This window comes from Amblyomma maculatum, chromosome 7, assembly GCF_055883805.1.
Source record: "Amblyomma maculatum isolate TAMU_Amacu chromosome 7, ASM5588380v1, whole genome shotgun sequence".
Lineage (NCBI taxonomy): Eukaryota > Metazoa > Arthropoda > Arachnida > Ixodida > Ixodidae > Amblyomma > Amblyomma maculatum.
In genome coordinates this window covers 2,829,443-2,847,146 of record NC_139350.1, presented here as the reverse complement: position 1 = coordinate 2,847,146, position 17,704 = coordinate 2,829,443, and the positions used below count along the sequence as shown (strand labels likewise).

General features: G+C 45.8%; 1 protein-coding gene and 1 long non-coding RNA gene across 5 annotated transcripts in view; one reads left to right on the top strand and one right to left on the bottom strand.

Annotated features, from left to right (window-relative positions):
- Gclm (Glutamate-cysteine ligase modifier subunit) overlaps positions 1–6,142 on the bottom strand; it is an 84,834-nt gene extending 78,692 nt beyond the window's left edge. Inside the window, exons 1-2 of one of the 4 annotated variants that reach the window (XM_084608877.1) lie at positions 5,259–6,142; positions 2,348–2,413 (exon numbers count right to left, since the gene is read on the bottom strand). In XM_084608877.1, the coding sequence (XP_084465003.1) occupies positions 2,348–2,361 (14 nt within the window). In that variant the 5' untranslated portion in view covers positions 2,362–2,413; positions 5,259–6,142. The remainder of the gene's footprint in view (positions 1–2,347; positions 2,414–5,258) is intronic. The other 3 variants (XM_084608876.1, XM_084608875.1, XM_084608874.1) reach the window with 3 other exon arrangements.
- Positions 5,011–17,704, top strand: part of LOC146182597 (uncharacterized) — a 169,064-nt gene continuing 156,370 nt past the window's right edge. The window contains exon 1 of the long non-coding RNA XR_014708616.1: positions 5,011–5,206. This is a non-coding gene — a long non-coding RNA (uncharacterized LOC146182597). The remainder of the gene's footprint in view (positions 5,207–17,704) is intronic.

Below are 17,704 nucleotides of genomic sequence, written 5' to 3'. Positions count from 1 at the left end.
ATTGGCTCTTCGCTAACTGCAAAAATTCTAAGTGAGCGCCGCCAAAGTTAAATTACTTCTCAAAGAATGCAGACCATATTATGCTACATTGTAAGTGACGTTTGCTTTCAATTAGGCCAACAGTTTGCACACAAAAATTTTTTTAAACTCTGGCCCCCCAAATACAGAAATCCCTGTATATTCCAACTAAGGTAAAGAACAATTACGAGTCTGATGTATGTAAAGCTTGACACAAACCCTAGATCTAATTACAAATGCAATAACTGGTAGTTACCCCATGATTTTCTAATGACATTCAACACGCCTGCATCAATGACGTCAGGGCCCCACATGCATTGCCAGCCAAATTATAAAAGTGATGTATGCATGCAGTTGTGTAAAACGACAACCAACTTTTTGTACAGACATAATCCCACAACCATCTAAACTTTGCTGATCTCAGGTAATACAAGACATCTGTCATTCAAAATCTTGGGCAATGAACACACACAAAAAGACATCTAAAAGTCTTTGGCTCACTCTCTACTCAATCCCAAGAAGGAAAGGCACCAGGTCACAGGCAATGATCCCATCATTTTTCCTAGAAGAGGGGCACTGACAGATGCTTTACTGGCCTGTTTTTTTTTGTTTTGTTTTTTTTTGACAGCACGAAACAAAAACAGACTGCATCGTCTTTGTAGGCTTCGTACAGGTTTGGGCAAGTTGGCCATAAAAGCTGAGTGAAGGCAAGGCCAAAAAGACAAGGATGACAGGAAACACACAGACAAGTGCCATTCCCTGGTGGTTCACTCCAGAAGTGGCTTGTATGAAGGCCATTGCTGAAGAACCTAGCTTGCGCCCTCTATTCAGAACGCATCTTTCAGATTTGCATGCCATGGCCTATCGCAAAAGGGAACCATCGAAAATAACTGGCAGGCAGAATCTTGGAGCAGATGCAGAATCCGACATTCAGCATCAACAGTCATTGAAATGAGGACGCACGAATTTAAAAATCCAAGAGCAAAAGAGCCGGATGTACTAGAGTTGTGAACAAAAATGGCAGAAATTTGGACGAGTTGTTTACACATGCCGAGCGAATGAAGACTCTGCCAAGAAAATGAGGACAGGGAGAAACACACAGAAGGCACTTGTGTCTGTGTGCTCCTGCTTGTCTTTATATTTTTGGCTGCACCTTCATTCGCTCAGCGTCTTTGTACATTTGCTTAAAACCAAGCCTGAAGCATGGCTTGCAAGCCTCACTACCACATCAAGGACAAAAAAAACAATTAACTAAAACTCCTGAAGAATAGCCACATAATACTGAAGTAGCAAAGAGAGCAAAAGCATTTTTAAAGCTTTACTGTGAAAGCCAAGTTACCTCGGCGCACCTTAAATATTCCAAGACTGTTATAAGCAAAAAAAAGGAAAGAAAACAGTACACAATGCAGCAGACATAAAAGTGGCAGAGTAAGGGAACCCACCACAGAATCGAGCTATAAGCACGGTAGATCAGAGGACCGTTTTCAGCCAATACTTTTAATAACCCTGCTTGATATACCAGAAAAGAACTGCTAGGCTATTTTGTAAAATTGTGACTGAATGTGTGTTGTTTTGTTTTGTGCTCCTATGCATATTATTTCTGACTGTATTGTGTCATCTTTGCGCAAATGGCTGTACTGTTCTTTATTTACTTGATTTGCAGTGTTATAGCTATCTTCTATTTTCTTTTATTTACATTACTTTCAGTGCTGTTACATTTGTATGAAAACTGACTTCTATGCATTGTTTTCTCTCACTTATGCTTTTTCTTTGATGCATATTAAAAGCTTTTGCACCTATTCATCACTGCATTTTGTTGTCGCGCTTGCTTTATACGGCGTGCCTTGTAACAGCTTCCTGGACATAGTCAAGCTGCTCTGGCAGCTTTTATCCAGGCAAATGTGGAAAAATGAAACTGAACTGAATATACTCTGACAACCAACACTCATGCCTAACCCAAATTTATAACATCTAACTGCGACCAAAATACAGCAACCCGCTGAATTCACACACTTCCCTGCCCTGCCCATGCAGTCATTATTAGCTGGCTTGCAGTGAACAATCACAAACATGAAAACCCCAAGTAAGAGAAATTCTACAAAGTGCTTGTCCTGCATAGCACACTATCTGAATACTATTACTACAACTATCCCTCCTGCTTGATGTTCAAAATCAAGGTCTGGAATATCCCAATGAAGGAAAGCCATTCAAGAGCAGGCAAGTTCTAACTTCAATCAAATGTGTATATAATTGTGCCAAAAAAAGTTTCATCAGCCATTTTATCTCCAGCCTACACAAATACTTAGGGAAGGCCTCAGCTGATACTTACCACACAATTGACATGGTTGCTTGATGACTTCCATTTGACCAGTGCCAGAGTAAGGCTTTGTATCAGCTGCAAAGTAAAACACAAAATGGGGGTTTTAATGTGTGCAAAAATCCCTGACCAAGAGTCCCCGTCACAGCATCTTTTCTGTAAATGAAAGTAGAATAACTCTGAAGCATGTTTACCAAGTGCTAATTCAGTGGAAAATAATGAACATTTGATTAAAACAATCACCAAGTATATAAAAAGTGACTAACTGTTGGCTCAATGATTAGCAATTTTAGGAGCCCACAGATGACACCAGTGTGGAGAGTCAAAGTATGACTGCAGTTAAGCACAGTAAAGAGATCCCTACAGACTGAAGGCTACTACAGTCTATAGAGGAGGACTAGCTCCTGACTGATCAACAATACTAACCTATCAAGCTGCCATAAAACTGTATACCAGTCCTATGACAGAAAAAAGGCTGCCTCATACTTTATTTGAAAAGCATTACACAGGTTGTTTAGAGTGATGAATCAACTATGTGTGGGGAGAGCTTTCTGTGGCTCTGCATTGGGAACTAGGCTGAAAAAGGAACAGTCCTTTGTCCCAATTGCACGGTGTGTACTGTTCAGAACAGAGCCTACTCCTTTGCCTACTCCTCGCTTCAGAGGCACAGAAGGTTGTCCACAAGTACAGTGACATTTAATGCGGTGTAGTTTGTCTTGCCACAAGAATTTGTTTGTGTAAACACTTTGATGCTGAAAGTGTGGCTCACTGCAAGCAATATATACGTTTTGCATCTCCAATGTAAAGTACAGAGCACGCAGTTCAACCTTTTAACCGTCAATTTAACTCCAGAGAAACATACCAAAATTGCCAATTTTTGTAACTGCTCAATTTTTTCTATTCAATTATGATTGAGAAAATATATTACAGCAGCCCTGATTTCTGGTTAGGATTTGCCCAAACATTTCAAAAGAAAAACCTGCCATTCCGGGTGGCTTTTCCTAAATGCATACCGTGAGAATGAGTCAAAACGTGCTGAAATTTGAGGTTTCCTTTCTTTGATGCAAGACACTACAACACACTAAAAAGTACATACAGGTTGCTTCGTTCTAGCACAAACAAGTTTTTATGATCAGTTGTTAAGCACTGCATGAAAGATCTTGAAGCAGGGTGTTGCACAAAGCCCAACTTGGCAGTCCTTGCACCACATTGCCGCCATCGCACCTGTAAACTGAAGCAATATCCAGCTTGAACAAGAAGTCAGAGTCACTGCCAACACTAATTCGAGATAGTCAGCAATGCTGCTCTAAGAACTGCTCCAAGAAGCACCATTTTCTCAGAACATCACAGCCTCCGGCATCTTCATACGCAGCGCCAATATAAAATGTCTGTTGCCAAGCAGAAAACACACACAAATAGCACAAAATGCATTTTTTTTACAGACAGATACTACCCTCTAGGGCTTCAAAATTGAAACCAATATAATTAACGACTAACTCATTTTTGGCGGCTGAAGCAGTGGAACGACGAGTTGGACGAGAACCAATTCATGGGAGGAGAGGAAAGGAGGAGCCAAGCATTGGTCCTAAAGAATACACTACACCTCATGCCAACAATGAAAGCTATTTGATTGCAATAAAATTTGTCACTCCTTCGTCAGTCCTACGATTGATGAAGGAGTGGCTGTTTCCCTTCATGGTGTAGAAATGCATGTAGAGTGCACCATACAAACAGCCAAAATGCCTGAATAGAATGTCAGACACGGGGTTTTTCATTTTGTCGCATTTCACATAACGTTAGCCAAAGGTTGCATAGAATACCAACCAACACATAAATCAAATCTTGGAAACAACTTTTTTCTGATACAAGACCAGCGAAGTTTCATAGCACATACTAAACACCACTCCACAATTTATTACAAACCACGTAAATCTCCCGGAAGTTCTCCCAATACCACATGATGACTGGAACATGAGAACATCTTCATGATACACTACTTTTTGAGAAGGGAATGCATGTCAAACCATTCACTGACAGTTCTATGTCTGACACATAAGTTATGCATCTCGAAGCTGACACATCAGAATAATCGACTCATGGATTGCTCTCAAGTTGCGTCATGCACTCGGCTCAGGCACTCAAGTATCTGTTGGATCAGCAGCTCTACCGGCTGCACAGAGAATCACCTTGCCCAAAATCTCCCAGCATCCACCTCAGATTGGCTACGCACAAAACCGAGAACACTTTGCAACAAAAATTGGTTTTCGATACGTTCAGGGAAGAATGCGCTCTAAATATTTCGTACCGCACCCCTGCTATCATTTTCGACAAAAACTGCTTCTTAGCTCGCTAAAGCCTGCAAGTAGCTTATTTGCGGTATCTCTTCATGAGGACCCACCATCGCAGCGTGCAATTTTAATGCACTGAACATCGAGTAAGTGCATGCATAATCACGGCAAGAAATGTTAACGAAAAGCGATGAGGTCATACGAAGAAGGAAAAACTAGCATCATTAGAGGAGTCAATTAGCAAGCTCGAGACTTGAGCGCTCGGCTTAGCTGGACATTTTGTCGCACTTTGCACAAACCTTACATAAGTTCCTTTTAGGCTACGCACCAGCCAAAAATTGCCGAAAGAAAAAAAAAATAAAAAAAAAACTACGCGAGCTACAGCTAGTGAGTACGTACTGCAGCTGATAACCGACAAGAGCCGGGTGCGTGAGTACTACTCCCCGGCAACGGCGAAAACTACAGGCGAGTGCCGGTATGTAACCACAGCGTCAATCGCCCACCGCGTCATGTAATACAGGCGAGAAACGAAGATACATGACCACGAGAAGTGAGGCGGACAACGAATGACTGCTTAGTCGAGGTAAGCTTACAAACAAAAATAACTAGACAACGAGAATGTCGTGTGAACTCGCCTCTTCTCCGAGTGACTGGAACACTTTCTTGGTGAGGTCCTTGCATCCCAAGATGTTGCCCGTATTCAGTATAACGTGCTGTACGGACGTAGGCAAAACAGCCGAGCTGTCGTTGCTCATCTTCGCTGCAGCAAAAGTGCTCTTGCGTGTGTCTAGTCTCACGTAGAGATCTCAGTACGAACCCAGCTGAAGACCCACTCGCGACGGCTACGTCACACACTACGACTGCTACGACATCGAAAGCCAAGGGTGTTGCCTCATATCACGTGAATTGTGCATTGTGCTGTCGATACACTTTCTACCCTCGCGTTCGCTGCGCGCAACACGCCAGTGTGTGCTCAAAGCAAAACTAAATCTCAGAAAGACAAATGCCCCAGTTACGTTCAGCACAATTACCACAGCACTCAAGGAAGCTCACACATCACAGTCACGAGCATACGCAACTGTACTCGGGCACATCCACACTGTCCACATGCCCCTGGCAGTGATAGAGCATAGTTGGCATAGTGGGCACACCTCGCCGACCTCGCCGCGAGCAACGTTTGCGGCGGGAGGTTCTTCTACCATGGTAGCAACGTTACTATGTGGTAAACGTTGTGTGGTAGCGCTACCGTGTCCAAGTTGCATGGAGGCATGGAGGAAGTTGTTTCCTTCCTCCATGCATGGAGGTTACGTTACACGTGTGTTAAGCGTGTTAGGTCAAGTGTTAAGCGCCCTAGAAACAGCTAGCGCGGACCAATGGACCAATTAGCTCTGGGACCAACGTTCTGCGGATGGCGCAGGCTGGGCTGAAAGGTTATTGCCAGAGCTCTGCTTTTGGCTTGCCAAAAATGTTTAAAGTACCATTTGCAAAACTTTCTATCGGGCCTATGTGCCGAAAAACGATGATCCGAGTTTGTAAACATTCTGCCTAGGGTGCCTCGATACCAGCGCCGCCGGCGGCGCGCAACATCGAGGCACCCTAATGCTGATATGGTGACTAGAAGCTGGGAGGTGAGAGCTTCGGCGCGCGCGAGGCGAAGCAGGCGTTCAGGATGCAGCGGCGGCGCTGATGTCGGCAGTTAGATCGCTTCGCAAGCAGCGCACAGCAGCGCGCGCTTCTCAGGCAGTCAGACGCGCGCTATAACGGCCAGACCTCATCGCGGCATTTTCTGCGCCCGAATTGATTCTTCCTCAGTTATTGTTTTCACGTGCATTATAAGCTTTTTTGCATATTTTTTTTTTGTACAAACCAAACTGGGAAATAAAATTATGGGCGCACCACGCGCAGAACGGAAACAACCTGGCAAGCTAAGGTATAAGGAGGTCGCTTGTGAACTTAAAAGCTTGCGTGCATGTTTTTTGTTCCCCATAATTTTTTTTTTTTTTTTTTTTTTTTTTTTACTGTTCAAGGATCACTGTCCCAATGGATGGAGTCTTCTATTTATCAAGACACTTGTAGCTCACTGAAAATAGATGCATAGCGCCGCGGGAGACTGCAGTGATACAAGCAATGGTTAGAAAAAAAAAATTTTTATTTACATTGAGATATTTGCAGCTCACAAAGATTGAACACTATATGTACAGGCAACAAATCAAATCATGTAACACGTCGTAGTTTTAGCAGCCGCGCCTTCTCTCTTTTTCCTTGTCTTTTTTTGTTTTCAGCCTGAACAAGGAAATGCAATCTTGTAAGTGCATAAAACTTAATGACACAATTTGTCACCTCCTTGTTGTGTTGAACACAACCAACAAGGTTCAATTCATTTTTTGCCAAGCATGATATCAGTTCCATAATGCTGTTTGCGTTGAGCTTGTTGAAGCTGAAACAATAAGTGAATGAATCTTCCATCTTCAAGATGAGGCTTTCAAGCTCTTTGGAAGGATACAGCAACCCTCCTCTGTCCACCTCCTTAGTTAAAGAGGCTTCACTGGGAAGGTCAGGCCTAGTGGCTGAGCAAAGCAATGATTTCGCACAATCCTCACACTTGGTCTTTTTCAGCATCTTGCGTGCGACATATCCTGCCACATAATATGTGATGCGGGCATCACTCTTCACTGAAACAAGACAAGTGTGGTCCGGCAAATTGTCGGTACTTTTAAGCACATCATGTACTTCATTGAGGCATCCAATGTCCATGAGTTCATCGAGCTTGTTATGCATGTTTTTTGCCGCACCAGGGTCGGCAGTCAGCAAGCTCTTGATCACACCTGAAGACACATTTCCGCCTGCAGGTGCCTTTGCCAAGCTGCAAAATGCAAGGCAGTTTACAGAAAGCAGAAACTGTGTCGGCGTCGGATGGTCGTTGCATCCAGACATTTGCCGCAGGATTCCAAATATGTTTTCTAGGGGGTCCTGGCTTAAACGAGCAGTCGTAAGATATTTGTAACCAAGTTTGCCAGTAACATAGTCAAGGAGGGATATAGTACTGGCAAGCGTTACTCGAAGACCCTCTGCAGTTGGACCACTAAGGAAGCCCAGTTTCCCGACTTTTGCCTCCCAAGTATCTATGTACACCAGGAATTCTTTCAAAGTTGACAATTTTTCAGAATTTGGACGCATACCATCCTTGCTGCACCTGGATGTCATCGCAGCAACGAGATAGCGCATTCTTCTTGTAAAAGCTACAGTAGCACTAGTTGACCCTGTGCCCCACACGCTTTCCACTTGTTCTTTGTATGCATAAAGGCCTCTGAGAACTTCATCACTGAAAAGAGCACAGGCAAAATTGACCTTCATTTTTTCAAAGCCATTTGGCTCGATCACTGCCCGTGTAACGTGTGGCATTGCTCTGAGCCTCACAATGTCTCTGTTGTCGCATTTCCATGCCTCCTTGATAACATCCACTCTCACCCTTCCTTCCGGTGTTTCAAGGCCTGTTGAAACAACAGAGTTGCGGATGCACTTCAATAAATGGGGAAAATCGGAGAGAAAGTGCAAACTTCTCCCAGCGTCTGCAGGGTGCTGCACTTTGCATACAGTCTGCTTTGCAGAGCCTTTCACGCCAAAAGCACGCCACATGCTTCTATTCCATGACGCACCGTCTGTAGTTACAAAGTCCACGAAAAGGCCGGACCTCTCTGCAGCTAGCGTGGCGTCAACAACAATCCTTGAAAGCAGGTCTGCTTTTACGTTACTATGCGAGCCAAATACTCCAAGAATTTGCTGAAAATCCCCAGAAAATGGCTGAAAAAGCACAACCAAGCCATGATCACAGGTCTCTGTGCTCTGGGCTTGTGAAGAGTATGCACCTAGATCGACAAATCCTTCAATATTTCCAGTGCTGGTTACCTTGAGATTTTCAGACAGTTTCATTTCGTCAATTAAGATCCCTCCATGCCGGCAATACTCATCCATGCCTTTCGTCTTCTCTGCAACTGCGGCGAGTATTTTCTCGTTAAAACCAAAGCTGCTTTTGTAATGCTTGATGTATTTTAGGAGGCAGCTTTTACTTGGCAGGACCATTACTTTATGTTTTCGGATATGCTCATACAACTTGGGGCTTTTCATTCTCATCACAATACATTCAAGAAGCCACTCTTGATTGTATTTCATTCCCTGAGTTCCCTTCCTCCTGGAAGCATCAAAGCATAGCCTTACCTGCTGCTGTTGCTTTAAGGGTAAAGCAGAAATGCTTTGCAGCAGGTTTGAATTTGATATAGACGCATTCTCTTCTTTCATTGTTTCCAAGGAGGATCTCAGCTTTTGCACCTTCTTCCTTTCGCGACGAAGCTGCATATTACGTGTCACCAGCTTTTTGGACGCGGTCAGATTATTTTTTGCCCTCATCCTTCGATAGGAGGCTTGATTTAGCAGAAGTTTACGGAAGTATCTGCACTGAAGACATGGTCCTTCACTCTGTGATACACCGAAGCATTTCGCACTGTGCAGCTTGCCTCCATGAATTCTGTACTTGACCTGTCCAGTCTTGGGAAATTTTTCTTCAATCAGGTCCTTCTCCAATCCCGCGCACGAATTCATCTCGTTAACAGAGCGAAGGAGGCCTTCCAAACTTTCAGTAGGGAGTTTTAGAATAGGGGGACCCTATCGGTTAGGGGGATAGGGTAATAGCGGGGCGCGAGTGCGCATGCGCAGAACCCAAGCGGGCCTTGGGTTTTTGGGTCAGCGGACGACGGCGACCCTATCTCGGCGAAATAGCGTGGACCCTATTGCCGGATAGGGTCGGGCAATATGGCGGCGTCCGGTCAAGCGGCCGCCGCTCGCCTCGGCACACATTCGTCGTTACCGCTGCATGGTGTCACGCGTTCACGGCAAACGAAAGGCCAACGAAGCTTGTGCTATGTCTCATGATGCCCGCACCACCAAATTTAAGCGATAAAACGCCCCATATTGCCTGATTGCTTCCGGATTTACCGAGCTGCTAGGCTTAGCGAGTTCGCATCGTGTGGTTGCCATGGGGACCAGGCGTCGGAAAGCGCGGAAGGTTCAAATGAGGTTTCCCGGCTCAGCCTGGATTGATTAAGATTGGTCGATTTCGTCTTGTCTGAAGAAAACAGATTATATAACTGGTATTTTTAGGATATTTTTGTACAATGACAGCATTTTCTGTTTAATAAGATAGCGTTGTTTTGGCTTTTATATATTTAATTGCTTTCACGGTTTACCGTCAGGGCGCTGCGATCGACGAACGCAAGCCCCGCTCCGCTGCGTCGGCAAACCCCTATTCTAAAACTCTCCGGTTGGCTCGAACGTTACGCCACGGCACGGTATTTTCTTGGGGGCCCCAATCCTTGGGTTCCCCTATTCTAAAACTCCCTAGTGTCAAAAACGTCCACTTTCTTTAGCGATACACCTTGAACAAACACTGAACAGTGGTAGTGGTCTCCATGCGCGGAACACAACACGAGTTTTCTGAAGCACAAGCTATCGTTGTCTGGCGCGCAAACGCTAAATGCGACTGTTTCCGGCACTCCAGCGATAAGGCTTCTCGACCAGTACTTGGTGGGTAGCTTGTCAGGACTAAGATGTTCCAGCTCCCGTAGGTTACATGTGTCATGAGCCGTTGTTGCGCCAGTACTCGCATCGTCAAACGTAGTTGTCTCGTGTCGCGAACCGTCACTTACTTTTCTTTTCTTTCCCATGATTTCTCCACTGGATGTCTTCGACTTTCTCTTCGGGGGTAGTCGTTTGGACAGATAAGTTGGTGTGTTTGGAAACAGCGTTGGTAGAGCATCGTCGCTGAGGCAAGGCCGGCCACGAGGGATCTTCACCACGTTTCCATTCACTACATGAATGTAATCACGTATGATGAATCGTTCATCAAAATGCAGTTCGCACAGTACCGAAGTCTTTTCCAAGGGCTTGTCCGCGCGAGGAATCGCTCTCTGCCACGCTCGAAACCTCTCCTCGTCATCCGGCACAGAAAAAACAGAGGCTTTGTTGTCTTTCTTTCTTGAGGAAACATACCCCGTCGTGCACCCGGGGGCAAAACAGTGAGTCTGGCGCTTTGATTTCGCTGCCATCTGTTATCACTACAGCACACGAACGATTCATAAGACAGACGAGCGAAATGAACACATTTTGCAGTCCGACGAACGAGGTGAGAAGCAGGAAAACGACAGATATCACCGACTGGGCTACTTGCCTTCGCCGCGTTCTCAAACTACGCTAGCCATGCCGGAGAGATCATGCATCTAAGTGTAAAACCCCTCAATAAACTAAAAGTAGCGCCATCTCCTCTCTCCTCCTCCGGCGGCGCCGCTCCTCCTCTCGCATTTCGACCGTGGCTCCACCTACGCGGGGCGCGACCAGCGCGCGCGCTCTCCGAAGCATTCGATGAAGCCTTCATCGATGAAGCCTCCGGCCTATTCGATGAAGCCAGACCTTCCTCCCAGCAGCATTGCGATTCCCGGATGGTATTCTAAATAACCTCTTGCCATCCCGCTCAGTTGTGCTGCACCCGAATGCGCAGCAAGTCGGCATTTGAAACAAAAGACTTCAAAGGCCAGCGAAAAAGAGGTGCGAACCGCAGCAAAATACAGCAAAATACACGGCGATATGTGCCGCGCGCGCGCCGCCCGCCCCGCTGGAAAGGAGGAAGCCGCACGCCCAGCAAAAAAAAAAAAGCGCGCGCGAGCACGTGACGGCGCTCGGCCAATGAGAGGGTCAAACGACGAAGGAGAGCGCCGGAGAGGAGGCGGGCGGCAAACTTCACATGTTGGCGCTACTTTTAGTCTATTGAGGGGTTTTATCTAAGTGACAACTTGCGCGCCACCTGGCGCCGTCATGAACTACTGCTGCCCTAAAGTCCCTTGATAATTTGAAAGTAGCGACACTCTCCTTCGCGCCGCGCTTTCCTCCTCGATTCTCCTCGCGCGGCGGCGGCGAGCGCTGCGCACGACACGCTTTTTCCCCCTGACGCCCGCCGGCCGGCCGCAGCAGTGAGTGAAGCGCGAGCTTTTGGGCCAGGTCTGCGCTCCAGGAGTGCACAAAATTTTTGAAAAATTGCGAGAAAAGCATTGAGAATGCCTATAGTAAAGTTCATGAATTGATTGGTTTCTTCTTAGAACTGTTTGAATGGGGAATACTGATAAACAAAGCTTTCAGGCGAGTTCTGTGCTACAGACACTTTTTAAGTCTCATGATAAGGTTTTACTTTGTGCACTTAATCTAGTACTGCCTCTGACTTTGTGTTTGTTTTTTTTAGAGCGTGAAATCTGTCACCGCGGTACAGAAAACGATCCAGGCTGGTGCTTTGAGCTTCAAGATTAGAGAAGGTTAAAGCAGGACTTAGTCTATTTCGCTACTGCCAAGCTATCTCTCTAAGCATAGTATATGTCACGTGATCAACCATGAGATTGGATTATTGGTTAATTGTACATGTATTTCAATCAATTACTGGGCCAAATTAATTGATAGTTAGTAAATTGCAATGAAAATCTAAATTTTAGCTGCAACACCGAACCGTATACCGTTGGAAAGCTTAGGCCAAGTGTAATGGCACTGTGCTAGTTAGCGATCCGCGATAATCTGCGTTCATTAGTTAATTTTGTATAAAATCAAATTTTGAGCTGTTCCTTGCTGCTTCGAGGCAAGGAACAGGTTTGCCACGGCAGTCTTGATATGATGCTGATGGAGGAATTAAATAATTTTATGAGTACGTGGCCCCTCACTGACTTCGCGTGTGGTTAAAAGACAGCAGGGTACACTGGGAGAAGTGGTGGGCCCTATTGCCGATACACTGAAGTTCTGGGGCAAGCATGCTGTGGTCTCATGCGCTGTGTAAAAGAGCTTGATTTCATTGAACGCAACAATCAAATAAAAAAATTACAAGGTGCACATAGGTCTTCAACGTGCGGAAATGAGAAAGCATATAACTGCCAATTCATTAACTATCGCTATCCTATCTATCACTATATCTACTAATGCCAGAGACCTATCGTAACTGTCACTATCCGCAACGAACACTATCACCTCACTATCCGGGCCTATTACTATCATTTACTATTATTATCCGTAACAGTCACCATCATTACCTATCACTATTCATAACCATCACTATTTAATCTGATGCCGTCCCATGACCCATTGATATACTTCAATTTTCATTGACTTACGTTGTCAGTCATATCTCTATTATCTCATAATATCTGATGAGACAACTATACATTGACTTTTAATTCTTATACTTTCTTGTTTTCTCATAAATGGAGGTGGGAAAAGAGCAAGCCACAGAAATAACTGACTACTATCAGCGCGAGGTTCATGTCTCTGTCGAGGAGGCTTCCTTTACTTCAAGACAGGTCGGTGAGAGAAAATTGATGGAACTGCGTTTGGTCTGTTTTTTTTTCGAGTTCGTGTAATATTGGCGGCTCAAACTGGTCTTCAGTGAAATGTAGCTAGAACATAGAGCGATGAGATAATTACTCAGGCTAGGTGAAAAAAAAATCTTGCATACAATTGAAATGAGTAATATGTTACAGTGTTAAGAATTGTTGCTCGCAAAATGTTCCCCTATTTTTACATAATAACTATAATCATCATTGATTGTTTAAGTTTCGTAAATACAGAAAATTGATGCAATGATTCCGGCTGATTTGACATCGATGGGATAACTTTTCTCGCAATAAATGAATACGCGGAATCGCGCTTTTAGAGCTCCAGCTTTCAAAGCGAAGGTAACCTGCCAACGCCTTGTAGTCATGGTCAAAGTGAAGCGTGTGTGATCATATGAACACCTCCTGCACATTGGCCGTATCCCTGATAAAACGAACGCGTATTTTTTAACCCACGCGTGCGTCGAAGCATGGCAAGACACATTCAAGAATTGAAAAAAAAAAGATGCCATACGACCTAACTAGTGCAGATTACCCGCAATACCTCGGGTTTACTTGCCAGAGTTTTTCAGGGCCAGCATTCAATGCTCCCGAGTAACCGACGCACACTACAAGTAAAAGCTGGAAAGGCTAGCTCCTCTACAAGCCCGAATTTTGATTTTTAGTGAAGGAGGCCAGGGATCCTAGCATAATCGCGACAAATGCAATCGAGAGACTGTAATTTTCCAGTTATTTCTGACAGCAAAAAGCAGATTATAGCGCCCTGTTTCTCACTGTACAGAAGTCGAAGCGTGTTAAATGATGGAGCCTTGGAGCCTCGCAGAATATTCAGCATGCTGCAGAGGACAACCTTATTTTGCCGCCGCAAAAATATTGAGCAGCAAGCAGGAATAAAAAACGCAGCGTCAGGTGACGCGCTATTACGGGGAGTGAGAAAGGCACTCGACGTCGCAAACAACTCTGTTGCTTCTAGGAATAAACGTCTTTCGACTAATCTTGTGAATCCATTCACTCGTGCGCAAGCCGTCACGCTTGCCTTGAGATATCATGAATACCGCATAACCATCTTCAGATCGCTTGCTGCAGTTGTACGCGCTACAGCACGGCATAGAGCTTGCACGCTGCAATAAAAGCACAGCGCGCAATATTCGCTCGCCGAAAATAGGGGAAAAATGGCGCGAAGGAAAAAGAAAACAAGGAAAACGCCGGACGCGCGTTGGTTTCCAAGGGCAACGGCAAGGAGACCAATCGTCGCTCAGGAAATCGGGCGGAGAGCCGGCCTTCAGCGAAGGGGCGCGCAGGGGGCGAGGAGGAGGCGAGGAGGTAGCGCGGCGGCGGCAAAGTTCAATCGTTGGCGTAACTTTCAAAGTATCAAGGGGTTTTAGGTACGCTGCCACTAGTATCGCCACCTCTTGCCATCTTGGCGAACACCTTTATCAGGGTGTACTAGCCACCTGGCTCACAGATGGCACCACATAACCCCGACAATCAGGGACGAAAATACTGGCCAACCAGTCAACGACATTTCACAACACCTCACACGACACATGTCGCAGACATATGAATCCCCCCTGCCTTTGGACCCTATGACACGCCACGAATGCTCAACCCAGCCAGCCCCCAACCAGCCCAAAGGAGGATCTGAGCCTGGCTGGAAGGTCACGCGAGCGGCCTTAGACCGCGCTATATCACGCATTGGAGCGCACACCGCGCAGGGACTCGACGGCATCCCGGCAGGTGTGGTTAAGAGTCTCGGCGATGCTGCGCGGGATATCCTGGCATCCATATTCACCGGAATAATAAATGGCTACCCGATCTCGTCGGGCTGGCAGTGTGGCAGGGTTAGCCTCGTACCAAAGAAAGGAGGCGATGCGGGGCTCTTGCGAGACTACCGGCCGCTCACCGTAACGAGCGTACTCTACCGGCTGTTCGCCCACATTTTGAAAGGGTGGATGAGTGGATGGGCAGAGAATGCGAGTGTGCTCACTGAACTTCAGAATGGATTCCGCCCAGGACGACGCCTAGAGGACAACCTCTTTGTGCTTAGCCAGACGATGGAAATTGCTCGAAAAGAAGCTCGGGGCCTGGTGGGCTGCTTCCTGGACGTCGCCAAGGCGTACGATAGCGTCCCCCTTGAGCCATTGTTCCATGGTCTGGGAGAGCTGGAAATGCCACCGGTGTGGATAAACCTACTGCGCCGGCTGTACTCCGAGAACACGGTTGTGGCCTGCTTTGGTGGCGCCCGCTCGGAGCACGTGCCCGTTACGAGGAGCCTCAAACAGGGCTGCCCACTCTCACCGCTCCTATATGCTCTATATGCTGCAAGCCTTGAGCAAACCCTACTTGAATCAGGGCTGAGCTTCCTGTTTCCCCATATGTATGAGGGAATGCCGGAAGTGTGGGTTCTGCCAGGCCTTGCATACGCCGACGACCTGGTGCTGCTGGCAGAGAACGTGGACACCCTCCAGCAACTGGTCACCCTGGCCGCCACCTGCGTGCACCGACTGGGCCTGCAATTCAACGCCAGGAAGTCCGCAGTGCTGCAATTCTCGAGCCCGCCCAGTGGGGCTGAGGTGACCCTGCCCTACGGTGACACCGCAACGGGGCCGAGTGAAGGGGAGGGGGTATGAAAGAGGGGAAAGGAAGGGGGATCGTCAGCAGGGGCACGGCCGGGTGGCCGGTCTCGGGGGAGAGCGCGTGCTCTTTCTTACGGCCTTCTCAATCGCCGCGGGAACAATGGGAACGTTTCTTCTTGAGTTGCGCTCTCCGCCACCGCAAGGGGCGCGACCTGCTCACTGTTCGCTCCGCGTCTGCTTCAGCGGCGGCGGGTGGCTTTTGCCTGGTTTCGCACTGTCGCTCGCGAGTTTCGGGGTGAGTGCAGCCCCGAAATTAAAGAACACAGAAGGTAGATGCTGCAGCGGCATGTCGTCAACGTACTACACACGTGAACGGATATAAAAAACACTGTCGTTCAGCAAACGTTCGACAAGCATGGCATACATTGCGGCATGGTAGCTACTTTTGTCCATTTTAATCCGATTTTTTCCCAAGCCTGTACAAGAATAGGAACAAAAAAAACTTAATGAGAAGTGATCACATCGAAGCTTCTTCAAGGCTAACATGACAGCAACTCGTCTGCTACAGCAAAACCGTCTTTAGCGCTAGATGCGAAACCATACATGTAACACCGAAGATGAAAATAATTTCATAAAAATGTAATGTAAATTGCAAAATGCTTGCATGATATAAAGTATTAGTATAACAGTCAAAGTAAACGTTGAAGGGTTGAGTTTTAAATGTTTTTACAATTCATATATTAGCCAATGTGTGGTATTATAAAGATTATTTTAATTTTGCAAATAAACATTGTTATAAGGAAATTTTTACTTGATATTAAGGTTGTTATGAAAGCAATAAAAAATGGTTCGATATTGATCATGACACCACTTGTGCTCGAATTGGTAAAAAGAGGCCAATAAATGATGAAGGTGATACTCGATGCAGTGACTTACAAATGAGTTCACCTGCTATATCGAAAGTATGCAAGAAACTTCTAAAGCGTTAAAGAAGGACACTCTCACTGAAGACTCATTTCAAGCCCTATATAGCGACCCATTCAGGCTCTCTACGGGAAAGTAAGGTTAGTGTGCGGAAGGGAATGACATATGCTAGATGCGAGGGCCGTAACAGCTAGCGGCACATGACTACATTGTCAAGACGGACGTTTCATCTGAGAGCAAAATCAAGGCACTGAAGGAAGTGATGGCATCTCCTACCATCCCATTTCCCACTGTCACATATTCCGGTTTACCTTACGCCGCTGGATATATCATTTAGTTAATCAACTTCGGGTGTGACGCTTGCGCTATTCTTGAAACTAGCGAAAGAAGCAGCCCCAATGTAGTACGCTCTTCTACAAGGACAATATTCTAGTGGACTGCATTATCCGAAACCAGAGCTTGTTGCCCTATTGGACAAGCTTTTTTTTTTCGAAAAAGCTGCCGTGCACCTACTATACACACAAATGTTCTCGAAGTACCTAAGATCCTGATTCAGTCAGCATTTCAGAATTCAACACTGAGTTGCCCGAAAGGAATTGACAACAGCTATGTTATTAGGTCAGCTTTTTTGATATTTGAAACATTTCTCAGAATTCTCTCAATTAATTGTACAAGGAAAGTGACAGAGAAGACCGAGAGGCCAACTCCTTATGTGCAAAAGCCGTGCAGGAAGATTTTGAGACTGAATTTTCTAGACGCAGGTCGCATTTTGATGAATTGATAAACATATAGTGCAATGTGTAACTTTGAAGGACAATTTTTTTATTGTTTGCCGCTCTCCGACTCTGCTTAACTGTTTATGCCCATTTCCTTGATTAAAAGTAGTCGCGACAATACATATACATCTTCGGTCTTTCAACCGACTGATATGTTTTGAACGAAGCTAGAACAGCCCACTCCACTAGACAAGTGAAATTTTTACTATATGAGCAAATTTTTGTTGTTTACTCAGAATCTGACATGCGCCATGAATTTTTGCCGGTGCCTTTTTTGATCTAAACGAAAATGGTAGCGGTTGATAGAATCTCCACCCAACAGTTCACCATGCACTCATGTCAGGCCGCGCTACACCTGCTTAAAACATTCAAAGGCACATTGCATAGCCTGGTA